The sequence below is a fragment of the Protopterus annectens genome, chromosome 3.part0 (genome assembly GCF_019279795.1).
Source record: "Protopterus annectens isolate FY-2018-M chromosome 3.part0, PAN1.0, whole genome shotgun sequence".
Classification (NCBI taxonomy): domain Eukaryota; kingdom Metazoa; phylum Chordata; order Ceratodontiformes; family Protopteridae; genus Protopterus; species Protopterus annectens.
Window position 1 is genome coordinate 1,217,759,580 of NC_056731.1, and position 25,155 is coordinate 1,217,784,734.

At 35.9% G+C, this 25,155-nt stretch overlaps 1 protein-coding gene across 1 annotated transcript in view; it reads left to right on the forward strand.

The window, feature by feature from the left end:
* Window positions 1-25,155, forward strand: part of BMP6 (bone morphogenetic protein 6) — a 1,112,490-nt gene that overhangs the window by 541,185 nt on the left and 546,150 nt on the right. Inside the window, exon 2 of the mRNA XM_044065417.1 lies at window positions 12,410-12,602. Coding sequence (XP_043921352.1) covers window positions 12,410-12,602 — 193 coding nt within the window. The remainder of the gene's footprint in view (window positions 1-12,409; window positions 12,603-25,155) is intronic.

Below are 25,155 nucleotides of genomic sequence, written 5' to 3' on the forward strand. Positions count from 1 at the left end.
CCACTTGCATATCAAGCAATGAACACATTGGTCTCTTCCATGTTCTGACTTGACATTATGATGATTACCAACAAAATCACTTGGCAGGTAAGTGGAATAGCTCTCAGTCACCAGTAAAACTACCTACACTGCTGCAATACCTCACAGATCTGCCCTTAGCCATGGGTCCTGAATTCTGTCTTATTTTTACTTTTTAGAAAGAAATTCACAATGAAAACAGTACCCAGCAATGACTCCATATGCAGATGACTTTGTTCCTCACCACTCAAGTCAGTCCGCAGCTTCTACAAAAACAAGTGGCAAAAACATGTTACTAACTCTGTCTGTGGCTCTCAGGCAGTCATCTTTCCAATTACCTCATAATGCCACAGTGTTATTCAGTATACATCAAAAATGAAACTTTTTTACTCCAGTAAACATTCTATGCCATAATTACTCAGGCTCAAACATATAATACATTGGACTAACACAAAACCCATCCCTGGCCTTCAAAAACCACACAGAGCACATTGTTACAGGAGTTAACTCTAAAGCTGGAGCAGCATACACAGTTTATAGCCACTCCTCTTTATAAGACATGAATGATATTGCAAAATAAAAAGTGTTAATATCTATATTAGAATATGCTCTTCCCCTAATCACCTTCCTCTGCACAAAGAATACCTGCAGCATCTGAACATCCATAAAAAGCATTTGTGGTTTTGTTAATCTCTCTCCAAGACTACACCTTCACTGCACTACACTAACTGTACAGCAAAGAACTAATTGGCTCTGTGTTACTATATATTACAGCCTACTCCTTTCCTCTTTCACTGACAAAATTATGTACAACTACTCTGCAAAAACATAGTACTAAGATTAACCCTCTGCTCTGTAAGATCGCAAGATGATGACATTCTGACCTTCCAAAGACTACGCTTCTACAAGCTATGTGAGAAAAAACGTCTTCATAATCATACAGCCACATCTCTTGGAAACTCTACTAAGGTCATACAACAACCTACCCCATAATCCAATATTCTGGTCAGTGTAGACTCCATTGTGGGGCACAATGATGTCCCTCTCACCAGGGTGAGTAAGGAGAAAGTCACTGTCAGTTGCTTATCAGGGGCCAGGATCCATCACATTGCACATGCACTTAGGTCATTGGACTATAGTTACTGGTATGATTCAGTCATAGTCTATGTGCATGTAAATGACCTGAGATGCACCTCCCTAGAATATAAGAACAGAGACATGGAGCTCTCAAATTTGTGTCAAAGGTCTAGCATAGAGCAGCATTTTACCTTCTCCAAGGAAGATGCCACAATATGAACAGAAGATGGCTGATTTTAATAATTGACTTAGTTTCTGGTGTCATTCTAAGGGGTTGTAATATTTGTCAGTATGGAAGAGATGGTCAACAGACCATGCTGCTTTGTCAGGGATGGTCAGCACCTCCTCCCTCTAGGCTTTCAAATATTAGCAAAAATATTGTCCTCCCCTATAGTGCCTTTTTTAGGCAATTGCAAATAGAAATTACTTCCAACATAGCAAATCAAAAAACAAGAAATTCTAAAGGTGTTGCTGCTCAATGGTAGGAGTCGAAACAAAAACCTCCACTCCCTACAAGCCCTCCTCACCCTAGAGGATGCTGATGTCTGCGCAGTCACTGAGACATGGTTTACAGTCATGGAGAGCACACCAGCAGTGCAAAGCTATAATGCCTTCCAAATATTTAGACTAGCTACTACACAGATAGGGACTAAAGGTGGAGGTGTCTTGATTTACATAAAAAATAAATACACCTCAAAGCTGGCGAAACTGGACAATGCACTTGAGCTTCTCCACATTCAAATCACTATAGGCAAAATCCCATACCACTTCCTTGCAAGCTACAGATCTGCCTCTATGACCCAAGAAACCTATAATATGTGTTTAAACTTACTGGAAACAATCGCTATCCAACCCAATACCATATTTATGGGTGACTTTATTTACCCCACTATTAACTGAGAATCATATACAACACCAAATGTACAGGCACAAAGATTCCTGCATTTTGTAAACACAGACTCCCTGCAGAAGATTGCCAATACACTAACCAAGGCTGCAAACATACTGGATCTGGTCCTCACAGATATGGGATAGTGCTGCACATCCCCTATTGTAATGTCTCTTCTGGTAAGGTCAGACCACAAAATGTTTTCCTCTGAAGTAAAAATAAAACCTGGAACCCCATCTAACCCTGGAATTTTCAGGGACTACTCTTAAGGCTAACTTTGTACTATTAAGTGATAACCTGGCAAAATTTCAAGCTACCATAAACCTTGAGAACACTGCTGCCTATGTGGAACTGTTTACAGAAACCCTATAAAAACATGTTAATGGCTACATAGAGGCATCTGTACTCACCAGAAGAAGTACAGAACTAACTCAAAAACAAGCCAACCTAGTAGAAGTGGAGTACCCAGTAGGATAAAAGCAATTTCATCAAACTAAACAAACAACTCACAGGACAAATAAATTCTAGCAAAGCCAAATCTTTAGTAAATTTGTCCTTCCTAGATCCAGTATGTTTGTACCCTTGGTTGGTGTACTGACAATCTGGTCCAGGGAGTTTGTATTTACAAAATGCAAGAATCTCTGTGTCTATAATTTGGTGTCAGTAGGATAATTAAAGTTACCCATGACTATGGTATTGAGTTGGATAGCGATTGTTTCCAATATGTTTAAATATGTGTTATTGGTTTCCTGGGTCATTGAGGGTGACCTATAGCTTGCAAGGAAGTGGTATGGGATTTTGCCTATGGTGATATGAACATGGATAAGCTCAAGTGCATTGTCCTGTTTAGCTATGTCTGTAACCTCAAAGGCAATACACAATTATGTGCAGCACTCATTGTTAATGGAGCCACCTATACTGAGCCAGAAGATATAGCAAACCTTCTGGCTGACAAATTCAGCTCCAACTTTACCTTTTCTCACCATCAAATATAACTCCGCCTGCTATCACTGGGGAACACGTTCTTAATGCTCTCCCTAACACCAAAAACCACTGCATCAATGGGCCCAGAGAATATTCCAGAATGTCTTCTAAATAGCAGAAAACATGACCTGTCAGGCCCTCTGGAACTGCTATTTAACTGTAGCCTCCAAACAGGCTTTGTGCCTCATGAATGGAGAACAACAGCAGCAGGCATCCCTCTGCACAGAGGTGGGCCATCTGCAGACCCTGAAAACCACAGACCCATACGTCTCACTAGTCTCATATGCAAAGCCATGAAAAAGTATCATGGAAATGATCATTAATGACACAGGAAAAACTGCAGACATTGGGCCCAATATGATTTGGTTTCATTAAGGACAGGTCATGCCTGCTCAACCTGACAGACTTCTTTGAGATGGTCACCAAAGCAATAGATGAGGGCAAAATGGTTCACACTGCATACCTTGACCTGCCAAGGCATTTGACACAGAGAAGCCAGTCGCAAGCAGACTCCCTCAGGGATAGGTCTGGGTCTTCTCCTTGTTGACATTTTTCTGAAGTTAAGGCCAATGTCATTGGCCTCTGACTGACTAAATTCTCAGCTGATTATAAAATTAGGAGTAGTTATAGAATTCCCTCACCAACACAAATGTTCTCCAGGAAAGGCTGGCACAAACAAATACCTTGTGTCAGAGCCATGGACTAAATCCAAACGGCAAGAAATGCATAATAGTATCCTCTGGGATGTCATCCACCCCTGGTAACTATCATATTGAAAACACACCCCTAAAAGTTGACCCAGTAGGGACTTGGGGGCACACATAGACTGTAATCTAGCCTTTGATCATCACATGTCTACAGTAGTGAGGAATCAGAGGGAATCATTCTATGTTGTGTAACTTATAAAATAAAGGCATGGCATCTAAGTCCAATGAAGTCATTTTTCCATTGTATTCAGCATTCATCAAATCTATCATTGAGTACAATACCTCCTTTGGTATATACCTAATCAGGCATATCCATCAATTAAAATGTCCAAAGAGTTTCCTCATTAAAAGAAGATAGGGAGTAAGTAACATGTTTTATGCAGACAGCCTCAAGGTCCTATCCCTGTATTCTGTCTCCTATAGGCTGTTGAAGGGAGATCTATGCCTGACATACAAGGCATTACCAGACCCCACAGACCCCACCCTGATAAGCCTTCTGCATATCTACAAAACAATCAGCACCAGAATTACCCATTCTAAAGACTTAACCCTTGCTTGTGATATAAAGAGGACATGCTGAAGCTGAAGAGACAGATATGTATCCCAGAATACTCCTTCTCTGGAACAGACTCCCCATCCATGTGAAGCAGAGTTCTTCCTTAAGCTGTCTTAAGCCAATTCAAGTGTAACTTGGAAAATTGGATATGGAACAAGAAAGTCATCCCTGGTTTGTCACAGGCAGCCTGTAAATGGTTTGTCTCCCAGCCTCCTGCTTGTAAACGTTTCATCTTCCAAACCCCTGCTTACACTTATCAATGGTACCAGAACTTGTTAGAGATTTGGGATGCAAGGCTAGGTTTGAAAGGTGGTGGTTACCCTAGTTAACACCTAGGAACTAAATAAATGTCCATGTTTCCATGCCTCATGGTGGCCCTTTGATGACCACATAGTTGCTTATAAATGCAATTTAGTTTATTTATTTTCATTCCTTCTAATCTTACTGCCAATCAAAGTACTAACTACTGATATGCTACCAACTTTTCAGCACTAACTATAAAATCTATCCTGCACCCCAGCACCCAAAACTTCTATAAAGTGGTCAGGAGCTGCATTTTCCTGAAGCACACCCCCATCTTCATCTCACACCCACTGATTATAGCCTGTCACCCTTCTGATACTTAGTGATACTTGGTAGCCCTATTGTTGCCTCTTCTTTACCAGTCATCTCCTTAGCTGACCTCTTACTGTCTAACAAGCGAACCACACTAATAGTTTAATTCAATTAATACTTAAAGAATTGTCACTTCATCAGCTATCCCTATGAACTTTTTCATTGTATCCCCTAACCAGAGCAATCCATGTGTTGCAATAGTAGTATCACTTTTGTTTATTTCCAAATTAATTCATACCGGATGTATGCTTAAGCAAGGAAAACTGCATGATAAAATTTGTCACATATGTTTATTTCCAAAGTTGTTCCAACCCAATGTGTGCCTATCCATTTGTGTTTTATTTCCTTAAATCTGGAACATTTGAAGTAATTTCAGACAAACTGAATATTAAGTTGATAAAAATTCTGGTAATACTTTGCATAATTTTCACTAAAATCTTTGGAGTATAAGAAACCTCAATGCATGCATATTTTATACAACTTTGTACTCTTTTTTTATCCTTTCTTTGTGCCCATGTTATGAATGAAATTGTTTCAATGAACAGCCTACTTACCTAGTTAACAAATAAGTAAATACAATAAATATACAGGCAAGCATGTTATTTAATCTACAATGATAGTTGATTCATCATATACAATACTGCTCAGACTACAGTAACATTCCTGCCTGAAGAATTACTCTGAGATATTCCCACTGACATTTGAGAGTGGAAGCATCTGTTTCTCCAGTACCATTTCAGCACTTGAGTCAGAAGTACCCTGAACATAATGATGCAATAATATACAGAAAAACATATGGCTCTAGCAGGTATTATCAGTAACCTGGCATAGCAGTACTGACCCCCTTTGTCGAACATTGTATTGTTTTAATTACGTAATTCCTAGAATGCCATGTTATAAGGATGAATGCTATTTTTTCTTTCTCATATCTTTGCAACTAATTGTTTCTGCTACCTGCCTTTAAGGCAAATGCTTTAACCATGTTTGCCTTTTTTGTTTCCTGTTTGGGCCTTATTTCAAATACTTCCTATAGCATTTGTGAGTGATAATATCTTACACAATTTTTAAATTTCAATCAGAAAATCTTGACCTATGTATACAATACACAATGTAGTGCTTGATATATGTTATTTAACTTGATAATACTAACAAGCTTTAGTACTCTATTTTCCCTGCCCTACTGCACTTGAATGGTTAATAATCATGGAAAAATGCAACATTTCTAGAATGCCTTATAAGGAGTGTGCAAACAATATTCAGAAGTTCTTACACAAATGACTGTCAGAAAAAAAAGACAAAACATAATGATCAAATGAGAGAAGACTGTGGAAACATTTATAGACATTTTAAATAAGGAAACATTCAGAAGACTTAAAAGGCAGAGCAGTATTTTGCATTTATAAGAACTACATTAACTGTGGTTTTGAACAATTAAATACTCCTTATCAGTGCTTGTGTTTGTTTCAAGCTAGATATGCTCCCAAGTGTCTTTGTACTTGCACTTCTATGACGGCATAATCAAAGTTTAGTTTGCTAGTCATCAAAAATTGGCCTCCTGTTCAAAATAAATATGTAAAGTTGAATACAAAGTTTATGCAACATAAGGAATCAGTAAATAGGAAAAAAAAAGAAACAAGCTACTTCCAATTAAACTTTTTTCTTATGTATTAATAAAAACAACAACAGAGAGAAAGAGAGCAAGAGAAGAGAGAGAGAGAGCACATTAGAGACAATTATCTTAACAGTGTATTTTTCTTCCTTTAAGTTAGGGTAATAATACCAGAATATAAAGCTAAGCACAACATATACATGAATTCTAAATGATCTCCAGCACTCATATTAAGTGTTGCAGTATTTTGCAATTCAGAGAAACATTAGCCGCCATGAGGAAAGACCTCATTATGGGCAAATTTGCATGTCTCTGAATCACCATTAAGTACCATTTATCAGCACTTTCCTGAGGTAGTTAACACCGATGGCCCATGTATCTTGTTGGCCCAGGCACCCCCCACCCAGTTCATAATTTCAACCACAAGCACACATTCAAACACACACACACACACACACACACACACACACACACACACACACACACACACACACACACACACACACACCCCACATATCCCAGATGTTTTTCCTGTCCTCAGAAATCATGGATGACTAGTCAGTCAATATTGCCAGGCATTACTGGTTTGTACTTTCTGCTGTGCAGATGTTAGGCCTGTAGCTCTATTAACTGTATAAGGGAGTCCAAGTCACATTTTAAATATTCTGCTTGATGTCACGTAGTGTTCCTCCCAGTTTTATCCTGACCCCCCCAACATGAACACATTCTATCCTTCCCAATTGTCCCTTATTTTACAGTACACGTCTGTTATTGCCTGTTATAGGCATATGTCTTGACTGTCAGGATTTTCATATTATGTCCATGTTTTAGCATTACAGTTTTGAATTGCTCCTCATACAATTTCTGGTTTTCTTGCAAATGACAGACTTGAATGTTAGACTTCATATCCTTTTGTAAATGCATTAATACAAAATATGTAATTCTAATGACTCTCTAATTTTATAAGAGGAATAATTCAAATGTGTCCCTGTCTATGAGTCTTTGTCCCCACATTATTATTTGTGCTACATGGTTTGAGAGACATGCTTTTGTACCCTGTCCCTCTCTTTCAAACTTAAGAACTGTTGCAGTCCTTGAAAAATCTCCTAGATCCTCATTATGTTGTAAAAAATGATGCACTAGCTTATGCTGCTGTCTCCTGTGGTAAGAGTACAGGGTTCAAAGCATCCCCCTTCCATTCTGCTTTAATTTTCTTTTTTCAGGTTGTAAGTTGTAGTTTCATGTTGTCCCCCTGGTGTCTACGGGTAGTGCAAAGGACCAATACCCTTGATGGGAGGGTGCAGGGTTTGAATTCAGTGCCTTTAAGGCACACATTGTAGTTTCTCCTCATGCCTAGTGTTCCTGACCCCAGTTGTCTTTTTTTCTTAATGTCTTTTAGACATAAAATGCTGAGTATCCCTGGTGTCAAGTGATCCTCTGACCCTGCATTTGTTTAAGTACCTTTGAGGCATGATATACAGGAGGTATCCCTGGTGTCTAGGGGGTTTCCACCAGCACGCATCTTTGTCAAGGGCAGTTAATGCACAATGTTAAGAGTTTTCCCAGGTGTCTAGTGCCCCCTAACAATGTTGAAGTATTTTCTCATTAATCTGGTGCAGTATGCAGAAATCACAGCCACTACCATACCCAAATACATACACACACACACACACACACACACACACACACACACACACACACACACACACACACACACATATACACACACACAGACACTCAAAGCCCCTCCCCACCGAATAACACTCACAGACATACTCTTCCATCCATCCAAATACACACTCCTAACCTACCTCCTCACCAACCCCTCCATGCAAGTTCAAGTTGCCAGAAAGACACAAATTAACACTTATATTTGCACATGCACATACATACATGCAGGCACATCCCAACACTACCTGTCTGCTAAACTCACTGGCACTTACATATACTGCAATAAGAGAATTTGAGCTTTGGCTGTGTATATTAAGAAGAACGTCCATGACTGGCCAACATTTCTGGAGGAGAAAACATGGCTAATTAGCATATGGCTCTCCTGCAGAATGCCTAATTAGCATTTAATATGGCCACAGAGACAGGCCACTGCAGTGTTGTCTTCTAAAGCACTATGGTAGAGCTCTCCCTAAATTCCAAAAGGTTATCATGAGGTGTACACCTCATGGTAATCTTTTTGAATTCTTCCCATAATATTTATCTCACATGGTACAATATAATTAATAAACCTACCAAATAAAAACAAGTTAAGAAAGGTACCTTCTACATTCAACTATTAAAATAAATTACTGCTATTAAACAAAATTCAATGTAATATATACAAATGCCATAGAATAAGATATAACTATAGAATACAGCATTGCACAAATAGCAAAATTCTTTTTTGTTTATTCATTTTTGACTACCCTTTAATCCAATTCAGGGTCATGGGGTGCTGTTGTTTATCCTAGGACTCAGGGTGGAAAGTAGAAAAGCTAATTCTGGACGAGGTATTAACCCATTACAGGTTGAACTCATAAATATGCACATATAGACATACACAAATGCACATACTCATGCCTTGTACATCAAAGGCATACTGATTCACCAAGGCTGGCATCTAGGGTGGCAGAGTTGTGCCTCAAAGGACTAGGTTCTTCAATTTGGTTCTTAGCTGAGAGTACATTCTGTACAGGGTCGATATTTGGGCACCCTCCCCATGATTACGTTGGTTTCCACTGCATGCTCTGGCTTCTTCCTACTTCTGAAGGTGTCCTGTAAATGAAATAAATATCAAAATAAGACATTAAGTACCCTTGCAAGTCATTGTTAAAGGAAGATAAGTTTAACACAACTAGTGCAGCAAACAGAACTGCTTTACTTCTTTATGAAGGTATATTTTTCACTTTGACGTTTCTGCAACAACCATCTAATAACCCTCAAGTCATTTTATTTGCTGCAAGGTTAAAAGAGAAAGACACAGTCAAAACATTTATAAATGCATTCAGCATTATGTATTTTCATTACAAATTGTCCAAATGGAGTTCATTGATACTATAAATAATCAAAAATGTTTTGCAGAACTGTGTATAGAGCAAAATTTCTCATAAATGTGAGAGCGCAAATATTATAAACCTGCCAAGTATAGACTAATTATGGAAAGTCGGGGTAGATTATGTTTCTTTAGGGGGAGTTCTTCAATTGCCACAGGTTCAAGAAAACTTTTTTGATTAGTTTTACCAGTATGTTTGGTACTGATACAGACAAAGGACGCATCTACTGTTTGCATACATTTTCCTTGTGGTTTTGGGGTTAGTGGTATGGATAAGTTGAAAAGGTCAACAAAGCAATGGATGAAGTCAAAAAGGTCCACACCATATACCTCGACTTGGCCAAAGCTTTTGAGACAATTCACCACTCAGGCATAGTAGAAAGGCTAAATAAACTGGAAATAACTATGTCACTCACTGGATTGCCAACTGGTTCACAGATAGGAGCTGGATAATCAAAATAGGGGGAGTTACTTCCACAAAGAGACCAGTCACCAGTGCAGTCCCCCAGTGGTTCTGTAATGGGACCTGTCCTGTTGGTGCTGACTTTTCTGAAGTAAAAGCCAATACCAAAGGGCTTAGGCTGACTAAGTTTGGAGATGAGTGCAAGCTGGGAACAGCCATTGAATCATCAAATGACTTAAGCCATCCTGCAGGAAGGTTTGTCCCAAATAAATAATTGGTGCCAAAATCATAGACTGAAACTAAAATGCCAAAAAATGCATTATGGTATCCTTTGGGAAGTTATCTACTCCAGGAAATTACCACATTGGCAATATGCCCCTAAGAGTTGACCCAGTTCTTCAGGATTTGAGAACTTATGTGGACAGTGACTTCACTTTTTAACAATATGTTCATTGTTGTAAGAAAGTCCTTCTATATTGCACAGCCTATAAACAAAGGAATTGTGTATAGATCTAGGGATGTCATTGCCCCCGCTTACTCAGCCCTCATTGGGCCAGTCATTGAGTATACTGCCCCCCTATGACATGTCTCTATCCAGACACAAACAAACTGGAACACCCATAGAAATACCTTACTAAAAAGATACAAGGCCTAAACAACATGTCCTTCATGGACTAACTCAAATCCCTGTCACTATACTCTGTATCCTTCAAACTGCTGAGGTGACCTGTGTCTGGCATGCAAGGCATCCTCTGGCCCATTACTGATGGATTTACTGCACATCAGCAAGTCAAATGGCATCAGAAATACTCAATCTAGGGATCTAAACCTCTTTTACAACATCAACAGAACAGTTTAAAGGGACAGCTATATCTTGCAGAGGATAGTGCTACTATGGAACAGACGTCATAAAACAAAGTCCATCCCTATCCATATTCAACTGCAACTTAGATCTATGGAAGGGAAAAGTAAATTTACCCCAGGACTGCCCCCTGTACTACTAATAGACAGAGACAGCTCTTAAATGCTTTATCCTATGCAAGGGTCCCCTCAAATTATCTATGGTACAATCTCATTTATTTTCACTAGGAGTACTATATAATTATCAACCATGTGATGGGCAAGGCCAATAACCAAATGGGTAGGTTGTTTTTGAGTAGCAAAATGAATACTGGCTATGCTTAAAGTCACCCACAAGGGCAGCTAGACTAATACTTACCAGTGAGCATATGAACCTATTATAATGTACTTATATTTTTCATTTTTATCACTCTCTGCTTTTATACAAGTATTTCTGTGTAGAGTTCCACATTCCTATTGAAAGTGGGAAGTGTTCTGTGCTGTTTGGTATTCAAATTTTATAATAATTAGCTATTTAGATTTTTAGCTGGATGTTCCTACTTTGCAGGAGACTGTGTTCCTATTTTAATGTGTGCAGGTTCTGAGATATGCCTGCAAATCTCATAGAGATGACATATCTTGAGCTGTATTAATGGCCTAGCAGTTACATTAGTAGAAGGTGAGAAGTATTAGCACTGCATGTAATGTAGCATTTAATGAAAGCAACTAATTAAAGCACATTATTACTGCATTTAAGTTCTTAGAGTAACACCATGTTTGAGCATTATGAACGTATGCTCTTCAAATGTCCTAGCAAACTCCTTTAGTTCCCCAAAATATTCTATAACTGCATGACTGATGCATAACAAAATTCATGGCAACTTGATAAGGGGCTGTGATGTAGAATGACACTGAGTCTATTACAGACTCCAGTCGATACTGCTGAGATTCATAGGTGCATTTGAAAAGTCCACTGTACAGACATCTCTTTTTCTAGGACAACACAAGAACAATGACTGGTTACATGACTTGGCCAGAGTAACAGAAGTTTGGAGAATCAAACTCAGTGCTGTAATTGGATGTAGGTTTACTAACCCTTAGTCTTAACTTCTGTACTAAACTGTCAGAACAAATAAATTCTCCTAAAGCACATTATGTAGTATTTCGGCTCTGCTGTTATGCCGTAGTATGCAGGATCACCTCAGTAAAAATTGCAGTATTTACAACGGAATTAACATTTTTTTTAAATGCTCTGGTTAACAATAGAACATAAAATTGCTGAGGCATTATCTACAGCATATTTGGATGTGGCTGCAAACGTCTTTTGCATGATATTAAAACTGTCTAAGAATTTCCTATTTTCCAGTTGCTATTTTTAATTCACCAGAACTGAGCAGATAATAAAATGCAGTTGGTAAGGCATTACACTGCAAAGCTGGAGGTATGGGTTTGAAACCAAATAGCAATATCTATGTATCAGATGATAAGGAGCAATTTGTTTAGTTTTCACGTATACCCAGAAAGAAAACGATAAAGCAGTATCAGCTACGACTAGGCATACCTTTCAAATTCATTCTAATAGAAACATTATGACATAGCCTGCATCTTTATTTATTTATTTATTTATTTATTTATTTATTTATTTATTATTCGTTTTGTTTTTTGTAGTTGAGAATGATGGAGAGTTTTCATCTCACTGGCAACATTACAGAGAATTCAAATTTAACCTGTCCCAGATACCAGAAGGAGAGGCAGTGACAGCAGCAGAGTTTCGCATCTATAAGGACTGCACTAGAGGGGGTTATGAAAATGAAACTTTCCTTCTCAGCATCTACCAGGTTTTACAGGAGCAACCCTACAGGTATGAGGCTGTGGCCATTCAGGCCTGCTTTTTGTTTAAGACCTATACTGAGATGTACAAGAACCTGTTTATGTAGAATCTGGGACTTCCTCAATAGTATAATCATCAGAATACGTCTGAGTCATCTTGGGAAAATTCAGAATGGCTCTGGTAAGACATCTTTATCTGGATCTGGGATTCATTCTTTTCTTGCAGTCAGAGTACAGATGCAGTTTGTGTGGCTATCATTTGACTTAGCAGGCTTTCCTCTAGAAACTCTAGGGATTTTCCTCCCAGAAATATACCAGGCAATTGGTTATGGTAAACTGCCTGTCTATACAGTATTTATCCAGTTAATAAGTAAAGATTTTGGGAAAGAAATGCATTCATTTGTTTGCTTTGCCCGATAAAGGCAGACACTTATCAACAACACATGTACATGGCTGTCTGTCTATTAGGACATGGCAATGTGATAATGTGCAAGTTGATCTGTCTATACACAGATTGTATGCGTACAAACATATTTTTACTAACTGTGTGCATATATATATATATATATATACACACACACACACACACACACACACACACACACACACAAGTCAATCTCGATTTATATATGTAAACCAATAAGAAGCAGCCCACTAGATGTACTAATATAATCCAAAATTCATAAAATGAAGCAAACAATGCATTGCCACTAAAAATCTTTTTGTAGAAACTGATTTTAGCACTTTTTATCCAAAGTGAAACTGGACTTTATCCGAAATAACAATTTCTACCAAAATGTTCTTTAAATACTTAAATACAAATCATGATGTTAAGTCTTATTTGTGAAATAATTTCCTTATACCATCCCTGTCAGGTTTTGTTACCTTTTCCAATATAAAGAAATAAAACTTCTTAATATTATGATAAAACAATAAATGTTAGATAGTACATTAGTTTCATTATGCTTTGACATGCAATACAAATATGCATAAATTATCTTATTCAGTCATCTCTCTGTGCTGCCTACATAAAAAGAGGAAGAAGACCCACATTTGGCAAAATATACCACACCAATGGTATTATAGTTAAAATGCCCTGTTGCACAAATGATTTTATGGAAGTTGAGAATAACAATGTTGTCTCCCTTAAAAATGTAGAGACAGTAGTTACAACTTCCACATTTAAACATTAGACCCAGCTGACCTCCTAAATTGTCACAAGAATTAAGCTCTAATATATTCTTAGTAAATTGCTCAATTCCTGACTTCGGTCCTGCTCCAGAACAACATGCTGCATGTATCGTTCCCACGGTTTTCATTTATTTCTATGTAATTTGCTCATGCCACTTTCTAAACATCTCACTTCCAGTTCTTTCATCTCTGTTATAATATTCAATACTTCAAATACAGTTGGTTTAGACTTTGATTTCCATTTTCTTGTAATTGCTTTTTTGGCAGCTACCAAAATGACACTTAACAAGCCCTTACTACGTCTAGACAATTCAGACCCTGTATCCCAGGTCAAAAGAATACATTTATTTAGTTATACCTATTTGTCCAATATTTCTGATAGAGTACTCTGTAAGGAATTTTTAAAGTCTGCCAAGTCATTTCACTCTCAAAACATGTGATCCCAGTTACCTCTTTCGTCCCAATCAAACCTCCAACATTTGCTATCTACCTGAGGACACATTCCTTGGAGTTTGCTTGGGGGATAAAAATACCTATGCAAATACTTCCAAGCAAAAATCCTAAATCTTCCAGACTTTGCTGTATACTTGGGAGCCATGCATATGTCCTTCCATTGTTTCTTTGTAAATTGCTTATCCAATCTCCCTTCCCAATCTTTTCTAAATTCCTGACTTAACAAAGATCGCTTTCATCCTTCTAGACTTAACAAAGATCGCTTTCGTCATTTGACATTTAAGTGTATATTTTGTTTCCATCATCATACATATTTTTTTTACTTTTTTCTGGTTCTCTTTTTTCCACTTTATTCAAAATGATGGTAATAACAATACTAACTAATTATACAATTATATAGGTTTTTAGGGTTCTTGTACACAGACCTGAAGAAGTCTAGAAGGACGAAAGCGATCTTTGTTAACAATAGGTTATGAAAATAGAAACTGATTTTTACATGCAAAATGTAATATGTATATATTTATATATAATTTTTGATTGCAAAATGAAGGTTGATATATTTCCAGCCATGTAGTATATTGCCTTGTATAAAATCACAGACTTAATAATTTGGTTAAATAAGATGTACCATTAAAGTACATTAGGGCTGTATATTATTATGACAGCTACTAGGTAGGACAGGACCAGCTCGAATGTCACACTGATGGGGGAAGGGATGTGAATTTAACATGTGTACCAATAACACTTTGTTTTACAGCACAGTAAACCACTCCCATGCCTGATAAAAAGTATATATATATATTTAGAAAGCTTGTGAGGAAATTATTACTCTATTTTTGTTTTACTTGGATCGCTTGTCTGTGTACTTAATAAAGGATTTTCGACTGGAAACAGACTGCCTGCCTTGCTTGGATTACTTTCGAATACTTATTAATACTGTAGAATTATATATTTTCTATTATTACTTTTTGACTTGACGAGTTTACGTTCGCTACTTCTACTACTATTGTCTGATCTGATTAATATACAGTGATTAACTAGAAATATATGGACTGAAAATCTTCCACACAGAGAAGTTTCTTACACTGTTTTAAATTCTCTTTTATAAGACCTGTTGCTCCTACTACTAATGGAACTGTCTGGGTATCGTTATTCCACATTTCTCTTGTTTCTGCCTGCAGATCCTGATATTTTATGACTTTGTGTCTCTCTGTACACAAGACATTGCAGTCACTGGGTGTGGCAATTTCAGTGATCAATGCTAGTCTTGTCTTCTTTTCTTGGACCACTATATCCGGCTTTCTAGCATCTGTCTTTTGAACTGTTGGTAATGGATGATCCCAGGTGATGTAAACTTCTTCATTTTCTATGTGTGGCTGTTGTTATTCTCTTTAAGGATCTGCATCCAAAATCCTACTCTCTCCCTATTTCTTAAATATCCTCTTTGTTTCATCATCGTCTCTTTCTACTTTGAATTATAACTCTCTGCTTGTGTTTTATATATATATATATATATATATATATATATATATATATATATATATATATATATGTATGAGCCTTAAATGTGTAGCTGTAAACTATTCTCTTCATATCAGGTAATCCTAAACCACATTGTTCTACTAGAAGGATCAACATATCTCACTTGACCCTTGACACCCTCCCCCTATAAATTCCTTCAACTCTTTATTAATTATTGTCCAAAACTTCTCCTCTGGTTGATAAAAATATGTCTGACCTATACATAAAAATAAAGGGGCTAAAAACATTTTCCTGCTTGCATTTTGCTATCCATATCCATAAACAAGCACGTCTAGTTTCTTAGTTTTTGTATGATCTTTTGTTTAGTCTCATCCCACACATCCTTACCTGCCATAACAGAAGCATTTTTAATCCATACTCCTAAATAGTTCATTTTATCATATCCATATAAATATGGGTACTGCTGAACCAATTCATGAGTAGGTATATAATTTGCAGCTATAGCTTTTGTTTTATCTTAATTAATTTTATATACTGAAAAGACATGAAACTTTCAAAATGTTCCAAAACACTGAGATGTCCTTTTCTGGTTTCATCTGGTAGAAAATAGTATCATCTGAAAATAAAGCCAACTTTTCTAGATTACCATACCAATTATGTCCTTGAATTTCTGAGCCCCTTATTTTCTTTGCCAATGGCACAAAATATAAATCAAATAACAATGGGGAAAGAGCACACACCTGCCTGCTTCCTCTGTTCATACACAGCATATCAGAGAGCAACCCTCCCACTTTAATTCCTGCCTCTGATCTCTCATATATCCTCCTGATTATCCTTATTATTATATCAGAGAATACAAATGCTTCCATTACCCTACTCATAAAATCCCAGCTTACTCTGTTGAAGGCTTTCTTTTCATTAACACCCACGAACACAAACATTATTTTCTTATATTCTTCTTCCCTTTGGATCATCATTGTTCTATTAATGTTGTCAAATGTTTGCCTCCCCTCCACAAAACAACATTGATCTATATCTATTAATTTAGGCAACACCTTTGCCATTCTTTTAGCTAGTATAGACATAAACACTTTATAATCCTGGTTTAAATTGAAATGGGCCTATATGAAGCTGGGTCTAATCAGTCTTTACCATCTTTAGGTTATGCTGGTGCTTCCCTTCCTTTTACAATACTGTTAAACAAAACCTTCCAAATCTTTATCACTTTCTTCCCTCCTAGCTTCCAAACTTCTATAGGAATACCATTGATCCCTGGAGCTTTGCATACAGACTCATAATATATCACCATTTTATCTAATCTCTTCCTGTCCTAACTGTTAATTGTTGAGTTTCATGTACCTCTAACCTTGGCATACTTAAGTCTTCCATAGATATTTCCATTTGTGTTCTTTCTTGATTTTCTCATTTCCCTGATTTATACAAATGTTCATAAAATTTCCAAATTATCTCTAATACCTTTACAATATCTGTGGTTGTCTTGTTATAGGCTTCTTAAGTCTGACAACAACCATTTCTACTTTCTATTGACTAATTTGTTGAGGTAAAATGTTTTGTGCTCTGGAGTTATTGTCAAAAAACAGTTGCTAAACAGCAGTCTTTCTAAACTTGTGCATATTATCCAGACCCTCCCTTATTTTCTCTTTAAAACTCTGCTGTTGTAATTCTTCTTGTTCTCTGAGAGTCCCATCATTCACAATATGTTAAACTTTGTCAGTTCCTCTCATTAATCCTTGTTACTTCTTAATCATATTTCTTTTTGTTTATTTCTGCCTTATTTTTAAACTCCACTTTCATTTTATCACTCACTATCTCTAACTTCTGAAAAATTACAATCTTCCCTAACAACACTTAAATAATTTTCACTACCCATTCCTTACATTTCTCTGTTTCTGACAGGTTGATGAGGAAGTGCCATTGTCTCATTTTTACTTCATTGCCCTACATTTTATCTTAGATTTTATTGGCACATGATGTAAAATTGTTTTTGGATGTGTGTTGAAGCTTTCAATTAAATGCACAAGCTCCTGTGAAATATAATTTCTGTCTATTCCAACCCAGTTATTTTACCTTGGAGAATGATATGTAAATTATCTCTGAATTCCTGTTACTGAATTCATGTCTTCCATACCAAATATTTTCATAAACTTCTTAACAAACTTATCCTCTTTTGTTATATTTTTCCTTCTGGATCTCAACAATACAGTCCACTGTTGTGAATCAAGTTCCAGGTCCCACTTATAATTAATATTCCCTGCTGAAGGCTGATTATTTCATCCAAAATTTTTAATCTGCATAATAGCAATTTTAGATGGAATATAAATATATGCCAGCATAATCTTGCTCCTTTGCCAGTAGCCCCTTACTACTACAAATATACCATTATTATCTGTTTTCCTCTTCTATCATTACTGGAACTCCTCTAGCAATTAGTATAAGTAGTACCCTTTTCCTTTGTCCCCAAAATTCTGCTGAATATCTGTTTTTAAATCTTTTATTTATTAAATTTACATGCTCATTTTTTTCCAAACATGCTTCCTGTAGCATTGGTATTTGCACTCTGGATTTCTTAATACAATTCAATACCCTTATCCTTCTCTTTATACCTGTGAGGCCATTTACATCCCAAAGTAATATAGATAGCATGGCCATTATGATAAGAAAATATTATTCCCACCTATTATATATGACAGCTTTTTGAAAATGTCTGTTTCCAGATTTTGTGTTACATGCCCCACTAATGTCTGGTATTTTGATCTTTCATACAGTTGTCATCTCCATTTGAACCTATGTCACATTTTTCAAAGCTTTATGTTTTAACTCATTCACTTCAATGGAGCTCTGGATGTTTACACTGCAACTTCCAATGGGTGGAGCCTAAACCATTTGACAGAATCAAATTATGTCCTCACATTTCAAACAAATGTTCATATTTCTGGAACCATAAGAGTTATGAAACAGGTATAAATGCCAAACTCTTCAGCACAAACTATTTTTATAGTGGTAGTATTCTTTAGGTTCTAGGTCTTAAACTGAACTTTATAAGTCACACTAAAACATTTATAATATTTTGTCAGCAACCACTAAAGTTACACACATACTGTCAGCAGCATTTTATTCATCTAGCTGAGAGCTTTCATATTAGGCTAAGGAGTTCTATCTGTATTACTTGGTTGTTGAGGTATTTGGATAAGTGTGAAAGTTCTATCTATATAAATTAATATCATAAAAACAACAGTTAATATCTATTTACCTGCACTAGACAGAGGTCAAATATTAATGCAGTTGAATTTGCCATTGTGTAAGCTTTAAGCTGAAATCTTTTAAAACTTTGTACACAGCATGGCTTTGGAATTATTGATGCAAATACAACCAAGCAATATTTGCTGCCTAGAGGCATCAGTAAGAGTTAACTGCAGATGCACCTGGACACATCACTTGGGTGTAATGAGTTAAGGAAAACCCTCAAACAGAAAAAAAAGCATACCCTCAGAACTCCCCATAACATATTAACTTATAATAAACAAATACACAAAACTATGCTCACCTTCAAATAATCAAGTTTAACCCTCCTGACAGGAACAATTGTCCCAAATCAACAGCTGCACTTGCAGGTATTACCTAACCTAAAATTAAGGTTATCAATAGTAAAGCACATTACAAACTGTGCTCCTACTTACACTATCTGCTGTCTGTTTTTTTATTATCTCTATTCCCCTCCCAGATGTGAAAAACATATTTTATGCTTTCAGCAAACATTATCAGTTAGCCTCAAGAAAAGTACACTTGCTATCTTTAAATACAAATAAATTATACACTGCTCTAGTAAATGCATTGAAGTATTTAGGAACCAGGAAATCTGCTATCTCTTATTAACTTGCAGTAATGTCAAACTTTATTTGATACTTAGCTGCTTGACTTTGTACCTTTTAATTTTGTTTCCCTCAGCACACAATGTCCAGAACTCTCATAATTTATTGCCTGCACCTGTAGTCTGTTTGTCTCCACAGAAACATAAGAACAGAATATAAAAGTGCCCTCAGCTGTGGACCTCTCAACTCATCTAAAGGAAAATTTCTCATTTTGTTCACATGCTTTCTTGTTTTTCAAGCCCACATGCTTACAAACACAAAAATAAACTTGTTTTAGATTATACAAAAGGCATAAAATCCAGACATTCACCTATGCAGAACTAAGGGGAAACATCTCATCTCTACATATATTGTATCAGTGCACTTTTTACTTTATCCCACAGCATAGCAGCCCAAAATTACAGCATATTAACTTATACATGCTTTTGTACAGCCTTTCTTCTCTTTTTACATTACAGTACCTATATTTTCTAAAACTATAAAAATACTTGCTTACTTTAGTATCTTAATCATGTACAATAATTAATGAAAAGACTCATCCCCCACCCCCCATTTTAGATAATCTAACTACATACTACACAAATTTGCTTTACTATATAACATGCAACTTATATCATTAAATGTTTTATACAAATACTGTTAAGAACAAAATTTGTTTTAGTTGCAGTTACTTTTTTCTTTGTAATGTCTTTCCAAACATTAATGACAGAAAGTGGATTATATGATTTTTAGTGCACTCATATATTTAACAAAGTCAGCAAATGTCCAATCTTTCTTAGCCACTTTTTCTTGTAAAGCCATATTTTACAAATGTGAGTGACCCTTTATAATTTCAAATTTATTCACTAATTTCAGGGTTGTTGGTCTTCTTCCTGTTCATCTCCATCTTTCAGCATCAGACTCTGGCTCAAGTCCAAGATTCTTTTAGTCAACTCCTGTGCTTTTCTCTTTCTCTCAAACATTTTCCTTTTAGAACATTAGAAAAGGTTTCACTGGAAAAGTTGGAACTTGAACTGCTTTTTTTGGACAGCTGCAGGATTATTCCCAGTCAGTGTTTTCTCTTCATCTTTTCTAGTTAATTTTCTTTCAGGCTGCCTAAGTTTATTTTTTGCTTGCATCCAGATAATGCACTTACTATCCAGGAAATTAATTTTACTAAAGCTGTCAGAATTACTAACCTTTGTCTCTCGGTTTCTTTTTTCACAGTGGGAGAGCTGAAATTAATCAGTGTGCACCCATCTTGGATCACCAATATTTTATTAATTTTATAAACAAACAATGGTTTTGACCCAAACTTCTCTAATTAACTCTCAGAATTTATAGTTGCTTTCCAATTTTTATTAAAAACCTGATGAATATTGCCTCCCTCCACCTCAATAATACATACTTACCTTAACATTGTCCCTAACCCTAACCGTGCAGCTTACCTATAACAGTATCACTACACAATTCATTGCAGGCACTAACCATGGACACAAACACACACGTACAAACTCACACACACACACACACACAATAAATATATCACCTTACCTTATCCTTACCCTAACCCTAAAACACTGGTACTTTCATACAAAATAAATCTATCTCCTTAACTAACCCTTACATTTACCCTAAAACACAAACACTCGCACATCAGTCTTCCAGCCCCGCCACTTTGTTAACCAGAAGTTACACAATGAAATGTTTACACAAACAGCCAATCACTCAAAATGGACTAGAGTTCACTTATGTCACATACATGTAGGTCAACCAAGTGAACGGTAACCATATATGTATATATATATATATATATATATATTTATACACACACACACACATATATATATGTATATATATATATATATATATATATATATATATATATATATATATATATATATATATAAACAACACCCTGTGTGCAGCATTAAGATAAAAAAGCAAATAAAAGTTTTATATGATTATGACCCCTAAAGGTTTTCATCAGAATGAACAGCTATCAAAATATTATTTTTATATCAAGTTAAAACTACCACATAACTAATTAACCATAAACCCCTCCCATCTTATTTCCACCTCTTACATTTCCTGCCTCTTTTTAAAACACACTTACAGTTAGTAGTTCTATTAAGTCAAGGAGAAACTTAAGCATTCAACAAAATTTGCCATTTCATCTCACAAAATTCCAATTCCTCTTCTTTACTCCCATTCAAATCATCCTGTACATAATCAGCAACAGAAAAAATATTTTTTTCAAACTAGCACATGCTGTAGAATGTTTACCCAATGCATTAAGCAACATTTTTAGTCTTGACAGCATAGTGATGTTCATAACTACATTTCATAAAAGTGTTGTTTTTCCTATGTAATATGCATTACCTGTTACACAGTGAGAATAATACACAATAAAAGAACCACGTGTGAAAACCATGGAGTGGCATAAGTAATCTGAGTACATGCACAATAAAGATTGGGGGTATCAGAAATATACTTATGCTTGGAACACCCTTTATTCCACCTTACATATAGACTTACAGACTTATATGTTTGTATATATAATTTCACCTATTTTAATTTTGCTGTCATCCATCAGAATATCACAGATAAGAAAAAAAAATCAAACCCATCTTGGCAAAGAACAAAAATTAGCACTAATATGGGTACTGCCTTGGGGTAATTCCAGCTCTCCTTATTACTCTCCTTATTACTAATCAAAAACTCAGAGTGTGATTAAAAAGTCTCATCCGATGAAACAACTGCTAGACCATCTGAACTGCCACCATATATGCATAGATATAGATATAGATATAGATATAGATATAGATATAGATATAGATATAGATATAGATATAGGCATAGATATAGATATGTATTGCTTAACTAGGCTTAAATGGTAGGACATTCTTGAAGAAATAGAGAGTGCTGGATTTCTGTAGACAAATTTTTCTTTTATGTAAGGAAATGTGAAGTGGGGAACTTCCCCTACTTTTTTACCACCACCTGACGTATCACCAACTCAGGAAGACAAGACCTCAGTTTAACATCTCTTGTAAAGGATGGTCTACTGAGGAGTGCAGCAGCACCTTATGGTATACTGCAGTATCAATGTTTAAAAATCTCAATACTTAGCACTGGGATATAACCCACACCCTTCTGAACTTTCAGCACTAAGAATATATAGGGAGTACTACAGCAGTGAAGAAAGCAAGTATCCACTTGTTGAACCATTGAGATTATATCATAAACATGAGAAAGTCTGAAGCAATAGCTTCTTTCTAAGTGTAGGGTAAAAACAATGAATACTGCATCGACATTTGTCTGTTGTTGTCATAAAAATTGCATTTATGTGTAGATATTCAATCAGTTTTGGATAATGTAAAATTATCTTTTACACTCGTGTCATAGCTGAAGAGGGTCCTTGAATCACTGTGCTCACCCAGTCAACAAATGTATAAATAAATTAAATAAAAAGAAGCTCATGATCTTACATCTCTTTGAGACTACATATGAACACATCCCTTAAAAATTTATAAAAGCCTGCTTTAAAATCAAAAAAACTGAACATAGAGGCTATTATGAAAACACAGTAATATGGGTGGGTTTTGTAGGACAATCATGAACCCCCTCCCCCCGAACAGGTGATAAGAGCCCCAGAGATCTGTTATTGTGCTTCATAGTAGCCTTGGGTGATCCATTATTTCCCTATAATTCATACTCTGAAAGGCACTATTGTTGCCATGCAAGGAAAGCCACATTCCTTTACAAAAAATATGAGGTCTGCAGAGGAAAAACAGAAATGGAGAAATTGAAAAGTACTGATTCTGAGCACTCAACTACGCTTAGATGATATTACAGTATGAAACTGTGGGAAAAGATTAACTACATTAGAATATGGAGTTGTCTTTTAAGAAAGTTTTTCCTGAAATGATGCAAATGTAGATACTGGTTATTCTGAAGTAAAGAAAAAGAAAAAGAAAAATCAGATATAATTTGCTATAGAAAATTGTCCACATAAATATTTTGTTTGACATGCTGTATTTAGTAGATGTGGCAGCCTGTGTTTCCTGAAAAGATCCTATAAGAACTTTGTCTGAAAATGGTCTATTGTGATCCATGTACTACCCAGTAAACAAACTAACTATATAACTAATTAAATAATAACAATTAAAAACTAATCTAGCATTTGTTTTGTTTTTATGCTTACCCAGTAAATTAATTTGTTATAGAAGGTGTGTAACATAGATACACTAGTGACTTCTCTGCTAAGCATAGCCTAGTTTGTATTAACAGTTTATTAATAAACAACAAAGAAGGAAACTTGTACGAATATGCAATATCACATGAATAAAATGAAATACTTTAGAGCAAAAATTTGTGAGTTTCATAAATCATATATATTTTGGCAGAAAAAATAGTTAAGAGACATAGAGCATAGTTCTTTTTGTAAAATTAGAGATTTGCATAATATCTAATATTTGTTTAGTGTGGCCTTTTAAGAATGCCATTAATGTGTTTAGTTTTTGTTTTGTAATTAAATTCTTTTAAATTTTGTGACGTTGATTATATATGAAGCTCTGGGAAACTATTTTACTGTTTTACTGGATTAGGAAATAAGTGTTTGTTCTCCACTGTATATTACAATTTATTTATTCATTGATGTACTTTGCTGTTGACCTTGCTGTTGACCTTGTTGACTATGGGGTCCAAATGGATAGAGTTAATTTGCAATGGAGACTAGATTTACTACAAAAATATACACAAAATAAATATCATTTATATAGACAAAGAAATGAGTGTACGCCTAAGAATATATAGGGGGTACTACAGCAGTGAAGAAAGCAGGTATCTTTGTCACAGAACATAAGCAACAGTTGATAATTTCCCGTGGACAATGTTTATATAGTGGCAATTACATGCTGATGCTTAATATGTGCAGGAAAAATGGAAGAAGCAATATGGCACTCATACTGTACTATGAATTACATTCAGGTTCATGATACCAGTATGTATAAAACAAAGCAGATGCATCAGCAGCAAATTTGGTGATATGCTTGGTGGTACAGGCAGAATGCATTTTATATATATATATATATATATATATATATATATATATATATATATGGGTTACCGTTAGAAGATCGAACTTGCAAAACATTGACAAACGGAGATCCAGGTCCACATCATCGACACGTCAGTTGTGCGACAACGTAATTCGTCGGCATTTTAATAGTCAACATACACTATCACACGTAGGTGCGGCTAAATTCAAAATTTTGCAATTTCCGATCTGTGAGAGGGAGAATACTGTATCCCCGTAGGAGTGTTTGAAAAGAATTAGAATGTCTGATATGGATTTACCTGGTCCGGGTGAAATAGGAAACATATTTGAAGCAATTACATCACAAAAGGGTAAACCAATGCTGCACATTGATGGGTATTTGTATTACCTTGAACGGAGCAGGAATGAAAAGAGATACTGGTGTTGCAAAGAGAAGTTAACCAGCCATTGTAAAGGTAGAGTGGTAACTAAATTAGTAAGTAGTGGTGACCAACTCCTGAAATCTGCACCACATCAGCACAGTGGTG